The sequence below is a fragment of the Muscardinus avellanarius genome (genome assembly GCF_963383645.1).
Source record: "Muscardinus avellanarius genome assembly, chromosome: 3".
Classification (NCBI taxonomy): Eukaryota; Metazoa; Chordata; class Mammalia; order Rodentia; family Gliridae; genus Muscardinus; species Muscardinus avellanarius.
The window spans coordinates 124351091-124367956 of record NC_137788.1 but is presented as its reverse complement, the minus strand read 5'-3'; the positions used below and the strand labels follow the sequence as shown (position 1 = coordinate 124367956).

Sequence of the window (16866 nt, the reverse complement as noted above, 5' to 3'; positions counted from 1 at the left end):
ACCAGGCCCAGCTTAAATATATCATTTAAAATACTTGTTTAGTTTGTTAGTTCTGCAGTGCTGGGATCAAATCAAGGGTCCTGTGTATGGTACTTGCAGCAAACACTCTGTCACTGAGCCACACCCTTAGTCCAAATATATTACTGGCACTGCTGGGGTGAGTTCTTGGCTCAGGAACTCGGGGTCTGCAGGGTCCTTGGCTAACGTGATGGAAAAGAATTCCAGCACGCGCCAGTTAGAGACATAGACAGAGGTTTATTAGGGAAAAGGGGAGGAAATACACATTCAAGAGAGAATGCGGGCCACCTCAAGATGAGGAAGGCATTTTGGGGAGTTCAGGATTCTCTTCTTATAGGGGACTTTCGTGAGGGGTGGGCTAGAGACGGCATGCGAGGATGAGCTCAGTCCAGTAGTCCCAAGGCGGTTTTTGGTGGGCAGGTGGTCTGGTCAGCCTTAGGGTGGATGATCTTGGGTTGATTGGGGTCCTTGTTAGTTGATTGACGGATAAGCTGGGATATCCTAAATTATAGGTTTTCTTGGAAATATTGTTAACTCTAGGATCTACAGGTTTCCCAAGAATTTATGGTAGAGTCAGGCCTGGGAAAGAGAACTGGTTTGTGGACTAGAGGCAGAAGTGCTTCAGCTCCAAGTTCTTATATTAAAGTTATATTTTACTTTTCCTTCCTGTCTCCTTTCTACCTACTTATTTCTTCTATCCTACATCAGCACTGCCCTCAAATTCGTTACACTCTACTTAGGATGACAAAATAGAAGTATATATAATGAAATAAAAAATGACACCAATGGGCAGTGCAGAAGGGTTATTATGAAGTGATAAGGATTAAATAACCGGTCAGGCTTAGTGGTGCACGCTTGTAATCCCAGTGTTTGGGAGGCTGAGACACGAGGATTGCAGGTTCAAAGCCAGCCTCAGATACTTACTGAGGCTCTCAGCAACTTAGTGAGACCCTGTTTCCAATTAAAATATAAAATAGGACTGGAGAGGTAGCATGGAGGTAGAAGGTCCCTGGGTTCCGTCCCCAGTACCACAAAATAAATAATAAATAAATACCAATCAGGCTTGTAAATCATGATTGTAATCCCAATACTTTAGGAGGCTGAGACAGGTTTGAAGCCAGCCTCAGCAATTTTGTGAGGCCCTTAACAATTTAGCAATACTCTGTTTCCAGGTAAAAAATAAAATAGGTCTGGGGGTGTAGTCTGGAGGTAGAAGGCCCATGAGTTCTATCCCCAATACCCACACACACAAATAATCACAACCTAAGATGAGAGCAGGCATAATGGTGCACACCTGGAATCCCAGTACTTGGGAGGCTGGGTCAGGAGGATTGCAGGTTTAAGGATAGCCTCAGAGACTCTCAGCAACCTAGTAAGACTCTGTCTCAAAACAAAAAATAAAAAGGGCTTGGGGTGTAGTTGAGAGGCAGAAAAGTCCCTGGGTTCAATTCCCAGGACTGCAAAAACAAACAAAAACATAAGAACTAAACAACAAAATCAATATAAGACGAAACAGCTTAAAACTGAAGCAGCTTAGCTGTTTGTAATGGTTACCTTAGAAAATAGGGTTCTCTTAATGTTTGAAAGAAATAAGGAGCTAGATGTGGTAGTTCATAATATTTAGGGATCTTAGGCAGGAATTGGATTGCAGATTTGAGGCCAACCTCAGCAACTTAGTGAGACTCTGTTTCAAAATAAGGGTTAAAAGCCAGGCACGGTGGCGCATGCTTGGGGGTGCACCACCAAAAAATAAGGCTGGGGATGTAGCTCAGAGGTCAAATGCCTCTGGGTTCCACACACACACACACACAAAAAAAAAAAAGTAAGGCAAGCCAGGTGTGGTGGTGCATGCTTATAATCCCAGTACTTTTTTTTTTTTTTTTTTTTTTTTTTTGCGGGTCTGGGGGTGGAACCCAGGGGCATTCAACCTCCGAGCTACACCCTCTGCCCTATTTTTTATTTTTTATTTTGAAACCAGGTCTCATTGAGTTGCAGGGGGCCTCACTAAGTAGCTGAGGCTGTCCGTGAACTGTGATCCTCCAGTCTCAGCCTCCCAAATGCTGGGATTACAAGCGTGTGGCCACCACACCCGGCTTAATCCCAGTACTTGATAGGCGGAGACAGGAGGATCACAGGTTCAAAGCCAGCCTCGACAACTTAGCAAGACTCAGCAATTTAGTGAGTCTCTGCTTCCAAATAAGAAATAAAATCAGGCTGGGGGTGTAGCTTGGAGGTAAAATGCCTCTGGGTTCAATCCCCAGTACCAAAAAAATGAAAAAAAAAATGAGGGAGGTGGTTGTCTGCATAGAATTGAGAGAAGATGCTGAAGCTTGAGGGTTTGCGTCACTGTGCGCCGATCACCATCTATGGTAGAGGTACCCTGGACAGTACTTGTCTGGTCTCTAAAAAGACTATTGTGACAAGTAAATTGGATAGTTGGGGAGCCAGCGAGTAGAAACACTTAATGAATTTCTTTCACAGCAATGCCTTACTAAACCACTTTCAATTATTTATTTATTTATATTTTTATTTTTGTGGTGCTGGATATTGAATCTGGGGCTTTGTGCATGCTAGGAAAGCATTCTACCACTGAGCTACCCTGCTAATCCTCCTTATTTTATTTTGATAATGGGGTCTCCCTAAATTGAATTTAGAATCCTATCTCAGCCTCACAAAGTAGCTGGGATTACCATTCCCAACTGCCATTTTCTTTTTTCTTTCTTCCTTTCTTTCTTCTTTCTTTCTTTCTTCTCTTGCAGGTCTGAAGATGGAACCCAGGGGCATTCGACCTCTGAGCTACACCCCCTGCCCTATTTTTATTCTTCTGTGTGTGTGTGGGGGGGAGATCTAAGGATGGAACCCAGTGGTATTCGACCTCTGAGCTACATCCCCTGCCTTATTTTTTAATTTTTTATTTTGAAACAGTCTCACTAAGTTGCAGAGGAGCTCACTAAATAGCTGAGGCTGTCTGCGAACCATGATCATCTGGTGTCAGTCTCCTGATTGCTGGAATTACAAGTGTGAGCCACCATGCTCAGCTTCCAGCTGCCATTTTCAATTACAATTTAGCTTCTCAGATATTTCTTTTCTTTTCTTTTCTTTTCTTTTCTTTTCTTTTCTTTTCTTTTCTTTTCTTTTCTTTTCTTTTTCGGCACTGGGGATGGAATCTAGGGGGATTCTACCTCCAAACTGTACCCCCAGCCTTATTTTTTAGTCTTTATTTTGAGACTGGATCTCACTGAATTTCAAAAGGGCTCACTAAGTATCTAAGGCTGCTCTCAAACTTTGATCCTCCGGTCTCGGCCTCACGAATGCTGGGATTACTAGCGTGTGCCTTCACACCTGGCTCAGCTTCTCAGGTATTGATACAAAAGAGTCCATTGAAGGCCAGGGTTGGTGGCGCATGCTTGTAATCCCAGCACTTGGGAGGCTGAGACCGGAAGATCCAGGTTCGAGGACAGCCTCAGCTATTTAGGCCCACCACAATTTAGTGAGACCCAGTTTCAAAATAAAATTAAAAAAAAATCAGGCTAGCCGGGTGTGGTGGCGCACGCTTGTAATCTCAGCATTCGGGAGGCTGAGACTGGAGGATGGCGGTTTGCAGACAGCCTCAGCTACTTAGTGAGGCCCTCTGCAACTCAGTGAGACCCGGTTTCAAAATAAAGAATAAAAAATAGGGCAAGGGGTGTAGCTCAGAGGTTGAATGCCCCTGGGTTCCAACCCCAGCACCCCCCCACACACACACACACATTGAGCTGGGCATGGTGGCACACACTTGTAATCTCAGTATTTGTGAGTACTGAGGGCATTGCAGGTTTTGAACTAGCATCAGCAATTTAGTGAGACTTTGTTTCCAAATTAAAAAAAAAAAAAGGGCTAGGGGTATAGCCCAGATGTAGAAGGCTTCTGGGTTCCATCCTCAATACCAAAAAAAGAAAAGAAAACAAGCGAACATTAACTAGCTAACATGAATATCTAATCTATCAAATTATAAAGTGACATCTTAAGATATAAGCCCCTTGAGTGTTTAGCACCTATGAATTAGTCCTTGTCAGTTGGCCAACTCAGACTGCATTGAGAAAGCTTCTGGACCGTCCAAACTAAGAAGGGTGTGGGTGTAGCTCCGTGGTAGAATGTGTACTTATCATGAACGAGCCTCTGGGTTCAATTCCCCAGCACAAAACAAAACAACCAACCTAAGCAAAAACAAAAATCTAAGAAGCAGATTTTTGAACCATGGAAATAATAATAAGCATAAATTTACCCCATAATTTAGAAACTAGAGCCGGGCATGGTGGCGCACGCTTGTAATCCCCGCACTTGGGAGGCGGAGACAGGAGGATCGTGCAGGTTTGAAGCCAGACTCGCTGGTTTAAGAGACCCTGTTTCCAAATAAAAATGTAAAAATAGGTCTGGGTGTGTAGCCCAGAGGTAGAAGGGTTTTCAGGAACCCCAGTACCACCAAAAATTAAAATAAATAAATAAATAAATAAATAAAAGTAGACTACAAGATGTGGAGTCAGATAAATTTAGATTAGCAGCCTCCTGTGCCTCAATTTGCTTATCTCGTAAGGTGGGATGCAGTATGTATATTTCATAGCATTGTTGCAAAGAGTAAATGAGATCCAGTGTATAAAGTGCTTATCAAGAAGCATGTCAGCACGTCCGGCGTGGTGGCGCACGCTTGTAATCCCCGCGCTTGGGAGGCGGAGACAGGAGGATCGCGCAGGTTCGAAGCCAGCCGTGCTGGCGTAAGAGACCCTGTTTCAAAAATATAAAATAGGTCTGGGAGTGTAGCCCGGAGGTAGAAGGGCTTCCAGGGACCCCAGTACCACAAAAAAAAAAAAAAAAAAAAAAAAAAGAAGCATGTCAGCATATCAGGAACGTGGGTTTGGTAATCTGGGAATCTCCAGAGCAAGAAGAGAATCTTGTAATCCCAGCATTCAGGAAGCTGAGACAGGAGGATCACACAGTCAAGGCCAGCCTTAGCTACTTAGTGAGACCCTGTTTCAAAATAAAGAATAAAAAATAGGGCAGGGGGTATAGTTCAGAGGTCAAATGTCCCTGGGTTCCATTCTCAGACTCTCAAAAAAAAGAAAATTTTTTAATTAATGGACAATAATTATCATTGATGTACTATTAGGTTTTATGGTCCTTTGCTTCAGTTTCAAAACCTTTCTATCTCTGCTATCGAAGATAGCAGATATCAAAATGTCAAGATAATAAGAATCTTCACAAAGCCTGGGCGTGGTGGCGCACCTTGTAATCCCAGCACTCGGGAGGCTGAGACAGGAGGATTATGCAGGTTCGAAGCCAGCCTCAGCTACTTAGTGAGGCTCTCAGCAACTTAGTGAGACTCTGTTTCCAAATAAAATATAAAATAAGTTGGGGATGTAGGCCAGAGATAGAAAGCCCCTGGGTTCCATCCCTAATACCACACACACAAAAAAGAATTTTCACAAAGTAATACATAATTAATTTTAGATACAGGCTATAAATAATAGGTGTTTTAGACTCAAATGTGATTTAGATTACTGGAGCCAGGGGGGGTGTAGGAAGAAAAATTCAAGGACTATTTGGAACTTGGTCTAATTCTTAAAACAGAGGTCACACACTCAGATATATGAAAGGGTTGGGTGACATTGGACAAGCCCAGTCTAAAGAGGGCAGTCTCTACTCAAGTTTTTTTTTTTTTTTTTTTTTTTTTTTTTTGTGGTGATCCTTCTGTCTCAGCCTCCAAAGTACTGAGATTACAAGCGTGCGCCACCACGCCCAGCTGCCAATTGATGTTTTGCAAGAGTACAGGTCCGCTAGACCTTTCGGGTTTCATGGAAAATCTGAAATCTTGGCTGTAGCCTGAAAGCTTCCAGGTGCTGATTACTGATGAGTAACTCGGAAAAAAAGTAATTACAAATCAAACTTTTCACTTGTGAGTCACTAGGTTGTGACCTGTGCTTTAAAAGCTAGGATAAACTGGGTGTGGTGGTGCACGCTTGTAATCCCCGCGCTTGGGGAGACAGGAGGATCGCGCTGGTTCGGAGCCAGCCTTGCTGGCTTAAGAGACCCTGTTTCAAAAAAAAAAAAAAAAAAAAACATATATAGTGTAGGTCTGGGAGTGTAGCCTGGAGGTAGAAGGGCTTCCAGGAAAGGACCACAAACCATGGAAGAGGACAATTTGAAGATTCTTTTGAGTTTACCAAGTATAGACCAATTTGACTGGATAGATTAGGAAAGAAGAGAGAAATGTTTAGACAAATGAGTGTTTTATGCAGTCCTTAGAATGCTGAAATAAATTGGGCATGGTGGTGCATGCTTGTAATCCCAGCATTTGGGAGGCTGAGACAGGAGGATCTGGGTTTGAGGACAGCCTCAGCTACTTAGTGAGGCCCTTTGCATCTCAGTGAGACCCTGTTTCAAAATAAAGAATTAAAAAATAGGACTGGGGGTGTAACTCGGAGGTAGAATGCCCCTGGGTTTCATTCCTAGTACCACAAAAAAAAAAAAAAAAAAAGAATGATGGAATAATATTGGGATTTTAGATGCTGAGAGCTTATTTCTAGTTTTTTAATAAATCAGTGAAATACAATGCATTCTACTACTGATGTTCAATAAACATACATAGGATATATATCAATTAAACGGTGAGGCCCTGTTTTAATTTATCTTCATTTTTTATATTATTTGTGATACTGAGGATTGAACCCAAGGGTGTTCTACCTCTGAGATACACCCCCAGCCCAATTATTTATTTATTTATTTATTTATTTATTTATTTATTTATTTATTGGTGTTGGAGATTGAACCCAGGGGCATTCTATCTCTGACCTATATCCCCAACCCTATTTTATTTTATGTATGTATGCATGTATGTATGTATGTATGTATGTATGTATGTATTGGTACTTAGGATTAAACCCAGGGGCATTGTACGTCTGAGGTATACCCCAAGCCCTATTTATTATTCATTATTTATTATTTATTATTTATTTTATTATTATTTATTATTTGCAGTACTGGAGATGGAACCCAGGGGCACTGTACCTTTGAACTACACTCCTAACCCTGTTTTTTTATTCTTTTTTTCTTTCTTTCTTTATATATGTATATATATATATATATATATATATATATATTTTTTTTTTTTTTTTTTTTTTTTTTTGGTGGTACTGGGGTTCCTGGAAGCCCTTCTACCTCCAGGCTACACTCCCAGACCTATTTTTGCATTTTTATTTGGAAACAGGGTCTCCTAAGCCAGCAAGCGCGGCTGGCTTCGAACCTGCACGATCCTCCTGTCTCTGCCTCCCAAGCACGGGGATTACAAGCGTGCGCCACCACGCCCGGCCTTATTTTTATATTTTTATTTTATTATTTTGTGGTACTGGGAGATGGAACCCAGGAGCTTTCTACCTCTGGGCTATACTCCCAGACCTATTTTATATTTTATTTGGAAACAGGGTCTCACTAAGTTGCTGAGAGCCTCACTAAGTAGCTGAGGCTGGCCTCGAACCTGTGTGATCCTCCTGTTTCAACCTCCCAAGTACTGAGATTACAAGTGTTCGCCACCATGCCCAGCTTTCTTATTATTTATTTTGAAACAGGGTCTCACTGAGTTGCAAAGGGCCTCACTAAGTAGCGAGGTTGGTCTTGAACTGCGATCCTGGGTTCAATCTGCGATCCTGGGTTCAATCTTTGGTAACACACACACACACACACACACACACACACACACACACACACGACTAAGATTCCTTCCTTTCTATAAAATTTTTACTAACTTATGTACTAGGCAGAATTTATTATCTACCATTTACATACTTTTTTTGGCAATACCCAGGGGCCCTCTACAACTGTGCTACACACCCAGCTGTTTTATTTTTTATTTTGAAACAGGGCCTTGCTAAATTGCTGCGGCTGGCTTCAGATGGGTAATTTCCTGTCCTCAGCATCCTAGGAACTGGGATTACAGGTGTGAACCACCACACCTGGCCTATCCTCAGCCCTTTCTACAATTTTGAGACAGGGTCTTGCCCAGGCCAGTCTCAAACCTGTGATTCTTCTGTGTCTGCCTTCCAAGTATGGAGATTATAGGCGCTTGCCACTTTGGTGGGCTATTTCCTACATTTTAAACAAAATTAAGCTGGGTGCGGTGGTGCACACATGTAATCCCAGTATATGGGAGGTTAAGACAGGAGGATCACAGGTTCATGGCCAGCCTCAGCAGTTTGCAACTTAGTGAGATCCTGTTTCAAAATAAAAAGTAAAATAGCGCCTGGCGTTGTGGTGCAGGCTTGTAATCCCAGTACTTGGGAGGCTGAGACAGGAGGATTTGGATTCGAGAATAGCCTCCACTACTTAGTGAGGTCCTCTGCAACTTGGTAAGAGCCTGTTTCAAAGTGAAAAATAAAAAATAGTTGGGGGTGTAACTCTGAGGTAGAATGTCCACTGGGTTCAATCCCCAGCACTACACACACACACACACACACACACACACACACACACACACACACGCCGGTCGTGGTGGTGCACACTTGTAATCTTAGCATTTAGGAGACTGAGACAGGAAAATCACGGTTCACCGACAGCCTCAGCTATTTAGTGAGTCCCTTTGCAACTCAGTGAGAGACCCTGTTTCAAAATAAAGAATAAAAACGCTAGGCATGGTGGCACATGCTTATAATCCCAGCATTTGGGAAGCTGAGACGGGAGGATCACTGTTCGCTGCCAGCCTCAGCTATTAGTGAGGCCCTTTGCAACTCAGTGAGATCCTGTTTCAAAATAAAGACTAAAAAATAGGGCTGGAGGTGTATGTAGCTCAGAGGTAGAATGCCCTTGGGTCCTATCCCCAGTATCTCAACAAAATAAATAAATATGGCTGGGGGTATAGTTCAGAGGCAGAATGCCCTTGGGGTCAGTTCCCAGCATCACACACCTCCACACACATACACATAGAATAAAAGAAAAAAATATTCTTTATTATTATTTTTGTGTGTGTGTGGTACTGGGAGTGGAACCCAGAGGCCTTCTACCTCTGGGCTACACTCCCAGATCTATTTTATATTTTATTTGGAAACAGGGTCTCACTAAATTGCTGAGAGCCTCACTAAGTAGCTGAGGCTGGCTTTGAATCTACGCAATCCCCGTCTCAGCCTCCCAAGTGCTGGGATTACAAGTGTGTGCCACCACACCCGGATTATTCTTTATTTTGAAACAGAGTCTCACTACATTGTTGATGTTCTCCCTAAATTGCTGAATCTGGCCTATGATCTTCCCGTCTGAGCCACCCAAGCGCGGGATTTACAGATGTGTGCCACCGTGCCCAGCTCACAAAAGGAAATTGGCACTCAACTCATGCCTTTTAAATACTTAAAGAATAAATACTGTATTTTATTACATTATTCTCTTTTCCCCAGAACACAGTGCCTGTGTTCAATCCCCAGTAACAGGCTGATTTTGTAATTTTTTTTTTTTTTTTGCAGTACTGGGGGTGGAACCCAGGCGCATCCTACCCCCAAGCTACACCCCCTGGCTCTATTTTTTATTCTTTATTTTGAAACAGGATCTTACTGAGTTGCAAATGGGCTGAGTAGCTGAGGTTGTCCGCGAACTGGGATCCTTTTGTCTCAGACTCCCAAATGCTGGGATTACAAGTGTGTGCCATCAAGATTGACTAGTCTTTATTTTGAAACAAAGTCTTACTAAGTTTCGGAGGGCGTAAGTAGCTGAGGCTGGCCTTGAACCTGTGATCCTCCTGTCTCAGCCTTCCAAGTACTGGGATTACAAGTGTGGGCCACCATGCCTAGTGGTTTTTCTTTTATACAGAAACTAAAATCCTGCTGGGCGTGGTGGCGCACGCTTGTAATCCCCGCGCTTGGGAGGCTGAGACAGGAGGATCACGCAAGTTCGAAGCCAGCCATGCGCGCTGGCTTAGGAGACCCTGTTTCCAAATAAAAATATAAAATAGGTCTGGGAGTGTAGCCCGGAGGTAGAAGGGCTTCCAGGAACCCCAGTGCCACCAAAAAAAAAAAAGAAAAAAAAAAAAAAAAAAAGAAAAGAAACTAAAATCCTAACAAGAAGTGCCTACTGCTGAGCATGTTAGTTCATGCCTGTAATTCCAGTACTTGAGAGGCTGAGACAAGAGGGTCACAGGGAGACCCTTAGCAGCTAAATTAAGTAAGACCCTGTTTAAAAGAGGAAGAAGAAAAAGGAGAAGAGGAGGAGGAGGAGGAGGAAAAAGAGGAGGAGTTGGGTGTGGTGGTGAATGCCTGTAATCTCAATATTTGGGATGATGAGATGGGAGGATCACAGATTCCAGGACATTCTCAGTAACTTGGTGAGACTCAGCAACCAAGTGAGACACTGTTTCAAAACAAAAACTAAAAAAAAAAAAAAAAAAAAAAAAAAAAAATCTGGGGGTGTAGCTCAGAGGTGGCTCTTCCCTGGGTTTATCCCCTGTACCACAAAAGGAGGAAGAGAAAAAGAATTGAAATGCCGGGGGTATGGCTCAGAGTTGAGTGCCTGTGTTCAGTCCCCAGTACCAGGCCGGGCATGGTGGCGAACCCTTGCAATCCCAGCATTCGGGAGGCGAAGACCAGAGGATAGGGTTCTTGGAAGCTTCAGCTACTTAGCGAGGCTCTTTACAACTCAATGAGATCCTGTTTCAAAAAATAAAAAGACTAAAAAATAAGGCTGGGGGTGTGGCTTGGAGGTAGAATGCCCCTGGATTCCATCCCCAGTACTGGAAAAAAAAAAAAAAAAAAAATCCCCAGTACCAAAATAACACGGAAACAAAACAGCCTTAAAATCTATTGAAGGAAACTTCTGAGTTTTGTAGGGTGTGCAGTATAAGTGGCAACAATGTTCCTTCCCCAGGGAGTAACGTGTGCAAAGGTGTTGAAGAGAAGTGAAATGTGTTGGAAAGCTAACTGCAGCTGAACAGCAACACACTGGAGTGATTACAGATAGCTTGCTCCGTGACAGATCAAACTTTGGGTGTTGGTTCTGCTCCTGAGCTTTCTGACGTTGGGCAAATTATTTAAGTTCTTCCTTTTCTTTTCTTTTTCTTTTGGTACTAGGGATTAAATTCAGGGGCATTCTACTACTGAGCTACACCCCAGCCATCATTCTTCTTCTTCTTCTTCTTCTTCTTCTTCTTCTTCTTCTTCTTCTTCTTCTTCTTATTATTATTATTATTATTATTATTATTATTATTAATTATTTTGCAGGTCCGGGGATAGAACCCAGGGGCATTCGACCTCCAAGCTACACCCCCTGCCCTATTTTTTATTCTTTACTTTGAAACCAGGTCTCACTGAGTTGCAAAGGGCGTCACTAAGTAGCTGAGGCTGTAAAGGAACTGCGATCCTCCTGTCTCAGCCTCCCGAATGCTGGGATTTCAAGATTGTGCAACGATGCTCAGCTTATTTTTTATTCTTTATTTTGAAACAGGGTCTCACTGAGTTGCCTGAGACCTCACTAAGGGCCTCACTAAGTAGCTGAGGCTGTCTGCGAACCGAGATCCTCTTGTCTTAGCCTCCCAATATCCGGCAGCCCTATTTTATTTTACTATTACTATTACTATTACTATTACTATTACTATTACTATTACTACTATTACTATTACTATTACTATTTCTCTCTCTCTCTCTCTCTCTCTCTCTCTCTCTCTCTCTCTCTGTGTGTGTGTGTGTGTGTGTGGTACTGGGGGTGGAACCCAGGGGCTTTTCTACCTCCAGGCTATACTCCCAGATTTATTTTATACTTTATTTGGAAATAGTGTCTTACAAAGTTGCTGAGAGCCTCACTAAGTAGCTGAGGCTGGCTTCGATTCTATGCAATCCTCCTGTCTCAGCCTCCCAAGCTCAGGGATTACAAGGGTGCACCACCATGCCTGGCCCAATTTAATTTTTTTAAAATTTGAAACAGGGTCGCCAGGCGTGGTGGTGCCCGCTTGTAATCCCTACGCTTGGGAGGCGGACACAGGAGGATCACGCTGGTTCGAAGCCAGCCTCGCTGGTTTAAGAGACCCTGTTTCCAAATAAAAAAATATAAAAATAGGTCTGGGAGTGTAGCCCAGAGGTAGAAGGGCTTCCAAGAACCCCAGTACCACACACACACACAAAAAAAAAAAAAAAAAAAAAAAAAATTTTTTTTGAAACAGGTTCTCACTAAATTTCTGAGGCTGCCCGTGAACCTGTGATCCTCCTGTATCAGCTTCCCAAGTATTGGGATTACAAGAATGTGCCACCGTGCCCAGCAAATTTAACGATTTAAAATTTAATCATTGAGCTGGGTTTTCGTAGCTGAGGCTGTCCTTGAACCTGGATCCTCCTGTCTTAGCCTCCCAAGTGCTGGGATTACAAGCGTGCACTACCACCCCCAGCCTTCAATGGACTCTTGTATCATCAGTACTCGAGAAGCTAAATTGTAATTAAAAATAGCAGCTGAAAGCCGCGCATAGTGGCTATGCTTCTAATCCCAGCATTCAGGAGGCTGAGAACGGACGATCGCAGTTCGTGTACAGCCTCAGTTACTTAGTGAGGCCCTTCACAACTTAGTGAGACGCTGTTTCAAATAAAGAATAAAATAAGCTGGGTGTGGTGGGGCACGCTTGTACTCCCAGCATTTGGGAGGCTGAAACAGGAGGATCACCATTTGAGGACAACCTCAGCTTCTTAGTGAGGCCCTTGCAACTCAGTGAGACCCTGTTTCAAAATAAAGAATAAAAATATAGGGCTTGGGGTGTAGCTCAAAGGTAGAATGCCTCTGGGTTCTATCCCCAGGACCGCAAAAAAAAAAAAAAAAAAAAAAAAAAAAGTAAAGAATAAAATATAGGGCAGGGAGTATAGTTCTGAGGTCGAATGCTCCTGAGTTCCAGACCCGCAATAAATAAATAAGTAAATAAAATTAATCATCAAAACAATTCCAGGAGGCAAATATTCTCGTTTTTACAAAAGAATGTTGAATTTTTTTTTTTTTTTTTTTTTTTTTTTTTTTGTGTGTGTGTGTGCGTGGTACTGAGGGTGGAACCCAGAGGCCTTCTACCTCTGGGCTATACTTCCAGACTTATTTTATATTTTATTTGGAAACAGGGTCTCACTAAGTTGTTGAGAGCCTCACTAAGTAGCTGAGGCTGAATTTGAACCTGAGATCCTCCTGTCTCAGCCTCCCAAGTACTGGGATTGCAAGTGTACACCACCATACCTGGCAAAAATGTTGAAGTTTGAAAGGTAAAATAACTTTGCCAAAGCCACATGGGTTATAAATGCAGAGCTGGAGGTCAAACCGAAACTGTCTGTGATGGTGTAGGTGCAGACCTCATACTTTCAGATTTCATCTCTTTCCCATCTATGCACAAACTATTAATAAGAAAATAAATTTTCAAACAAAATAGTGGTTCAAAATTGTAATATTGAAATGTCATTTATTGTGATACTGGTATTTAGTGCCTGCCATTTAGGCCTTAAAATAAATACTATTTGTCTCCTTCTCCTTCTCCTTCTTCTTAGTATTATTATTATTATTTTGCAGTACTGAGGATGAAACCCAGGAACATTCTACCTCTGATCTATATCACCAGCGCTATTTTTATTTTTTCTCTCTTTTTTAAAATTTTTGGTATGGGGGATGGAGCCCAGGGGCATTCTACCTCCAAGTGACACCCCCAGCCCTATTTTTATTCTTTATTTTGAAACAGGGTCTCACCGAGTTGCAAAGGGCCTCACTAAATAGCTGAGGCTGGCTTTAAATCTGCCTCAAACCTGCGCAATCCTCCTGTCTTAGTCTCCCATATGCCGCTGCTGCTGCCGCTGCTGCCGCTGCTTCTTCTTCTTCTTCTTCTTCTTCTTCTTCTTCTTCTTCTTCTTCTTCTTCTTCTTCTTCTTCTTCTCCTCCTCCTCCTCCTCCTCCTCCTCCTCCTCCTCCTCCTCTTCCTTTTCTTCTTCTTCTCCTCCTCCTTTTCCTTCTCCTTCTCCTTCTTGCAGTGCTGGGAATGGAACCCAGGGGCATTCAACCTCCGAGCTACATCTTCAGCCCTATTTTTTATTCTTTATTTTGAAACAGGGTCTCACTTTGTTGCGGAGGGCCCAAGTAGCGGAGGCTGGCTACAAACCTGTGATTCTCCAATCTCAGCCTTCTAAGTACTAGGATTATAAGTGTTTATCACCACACTTGGCCTCATAAATACTATTTGAAATGTAAGTTACAGTGATCACTTTGGTAACCTAACGTATGATTTTGTTATATCTAGTTGAAGTTAAAGATAAAATATAGCTGGGCGTATTGGTGCACGCTTGTAATCCCAGCATTTGGGAGGCTGAGACAGGAGGATTGCGGTTCTCAGACAGCCTGAGCTACTCAGTGTGGCCTGCTGCAACTTAGTGAGACCTTGTTTCAAAATAAAGAATAAAAAAAAAAAAATAGAGGGGGGGGTGTAGCTTGAAGGTCAGATGCCCCTGGGTTCCATCCCCAGACCTGCAAAAAAACCCCAAAAACCAAAACAAAACAAAACAAAAAAACCCACCACCACCAAAAAAAAAAAAAAAAACAAAAAACATTTGCCTCTAATTGCTGGAGTTATTTATAACCCCCCCCCCAACACTTAGTAAATATGCCACAAAAAACTGTCTAACAGGAAATCAAAATAGCATTTGTGACACCTCCACAAAAACAGTAAATAGCACATGTGATATGCAAAGTTATGTCTACAGGTAACTTCCTAAGATCAGATCCCCTGCCCCAGTACTAAGGCTTGAACCCAGTGGCATTCTGTATCTGCCCTATACCCCAACCCTTTTTATTTTTTTTTGTTTTGAGACTAGGTGTCACCAGGCTGCTGAGAGTGGAAGTTCCTGAGGCTGGTTTGGAACCTGCGATCTTCCTGTCTCAGCCTCCCAAGTACTGTGATTACAAGCTTGTGCTACTACAGCCAGCTAAATAGGATCTTTTAAGAAAGGATGTTCTAGTCGGGCATGGTGGCTCACTCTTGTAATCCCAGCATTTGGGAGGCTGAGACTGGAGGATCGCGGCTTGCAGACAGCCTCAGCTACTTAGTGAGGTCCTCTGCAACTTAGTGAGTCTCTGTCTGAAAATAAAGAATAAAAAATAGGGCAGGGTGTGTAGCTCGGAGTTTAAATGTCCCTGGGTTCCATCCTCAGACCCGCAAAGAAAAAAAAAGAAAAAAAGAAAAAAAAAGAATGTTCTGTCATGCTCTGTGGCTTTCATAAACCTCCCTAGATATGAATGTATACTATTAATGTATAGTGTTAATGAAAATATACTATTAATCATAATTTGGAACTTCCAACTGTATGTTTCAGAGCTTATTCTAGGAACTCCAATTTATTATTAGTATCAATAATGCCAATATTAATATTACCAATAATATCAATACATTCTCGGCCAATTCAAGAGGGATGCCAAATAGATATATCTAATGAAAGGCCACCAAGTTTTAGTTTATGAAATCCTAGTGTTAACAATTAGAATTACAGGTGAATGCCTGTAATCCCAGTATTTGGGAGGCTGAGAAAAGCGCTGGAGGTGTAGCTCAGAGGTAGAATGCTCCTGGGTTCCATCCTCAGTACTCTCCCACTCACAATTTTTTTCTTTTTTGCTGTACTAGGGATGGAACCCAGGGGCATTCTACGACCGGGCTACCCCTAGCCCTATTTTTTATTCTTTATTTTGAAACAGGGTCTCACTAAGTTCCAAAGAGCCTCACTAAGTAGCTGAGGCTGTCGACAAACCGCGATCCTCCTGTTTCAGCCTCCCCAATGCTGGGATTACAAGCCTGTGGTACCATGCCGGCTCCCCACCCACAAATTAGAATTACTGAGAAATCAAATACAAACCGGAGAAGTTGGGGTGCAGGAGGTGTAAGATGGTTCACTTCAGAGGTGGGACAGAGTGGTAAATGGGACATTTTCTTGGCTGAAGATTGAGGAATGTGTGACTTTTACAATGGCCAAGGCCTAGTGTGTCACAAATTTGTAGAGCTCAGAAAACTATGCGGTAAGCATGCTGGTTTTTATTCCTACTGTTTGAAGGGTCTTTACATTTCCATTTTGATCACTGGTGCCTGTCGCAGCTGTAATTACTGCGTGTTGGGACTGCTTTTGTTTACTTGGTAGCTGTGGTTTCATCACGGGAGGCAGAAGAAGAAACAAAAGCCTCCCTTCCTTGCCAAGTTAAGAGGTGGAAAAGGGCTCCTTTGACACCTTCCAAGCTCCCATTTGAGCCCAAGGACGGTTCCCGGAGGCTGTAAGAGCCCAGCACTTTCGCTCCGCAGGAGCGCTCCATCTGGGGGCGGGGCCATCAGAAGCCCCGCCTCCTGGGCCAATCCCAGCTCTCCGCCGGCGGACAGGAAGCGGCGGCGGTCCTCCTGCCCGGGAACCGGCCCCGTGCGCAGGCGCGCGCCCCGGGCCTGGGGAGGGGGAGGGGCGGGGAAGGGGCGCGGCCCTGCGTGCGGATTGGCTATCGCGCGTCACGTGCTGAGGAGGGAGGCGGAGGTCGGGGCTCGGGGGAGGGAGAGAGAGCCGAGGAAAGGAGCGAGGGAAGGAAAGCGGGGAAGGGAGGAAGGAAGCGAGCGAGGGGGAGGAGGGCCCTGTTTTGGTGGAGCTGGGAGCGCTGCCGGCCCCCGAAGTGGAGCGAGAGGGAGGCGCTTCGCCGTGTCTCCAGCCGGGGAGGTCCCGGCTTCGCGAGGCGGCTCCGGACCAAGCCCCTTCAGCGGCTCGCTCCGGATCGATGTGCTGCTGTTAACCCGTGAGGCGGCGGCGGCGGCGGCGGCGGAAGATGGTGCTGCTGAGAGTGTTAATTCCGCTCCTCTCCTGGGTGGCGGGGCTGGGAGGTGAG

The 16866-nt window shown here is 43.7% G+C and overlaps 1 protein-coding gene across 2 annotated transcripts in view; it reads left to right on the top strand.

The window, feature by feature from the left end:
- Nucleotides 1–16806: 16806 nt before the first annotated feature.
- The window catches only part of ADAM10 (ADAM metallopeptidase domain 10), a gene marked incomplete at both ends in the record, with an annotated part of 135135 nt that continues 135075 nt past the window's right edge, over nucleotides 16807–16866 (top strand). For both annotated transcript variants that reach the window (XM_080693413.1, XM_080693412.1), the window contains one exon: nucleotides 16807–16861. In XM_080693413.1, the coding sequence (XP_080549539.1) occupies nucleotides 16807–16861 (55 nt within the window). The remainder of the gene's footprint in view (nucleotides 16862–16866) is intronic.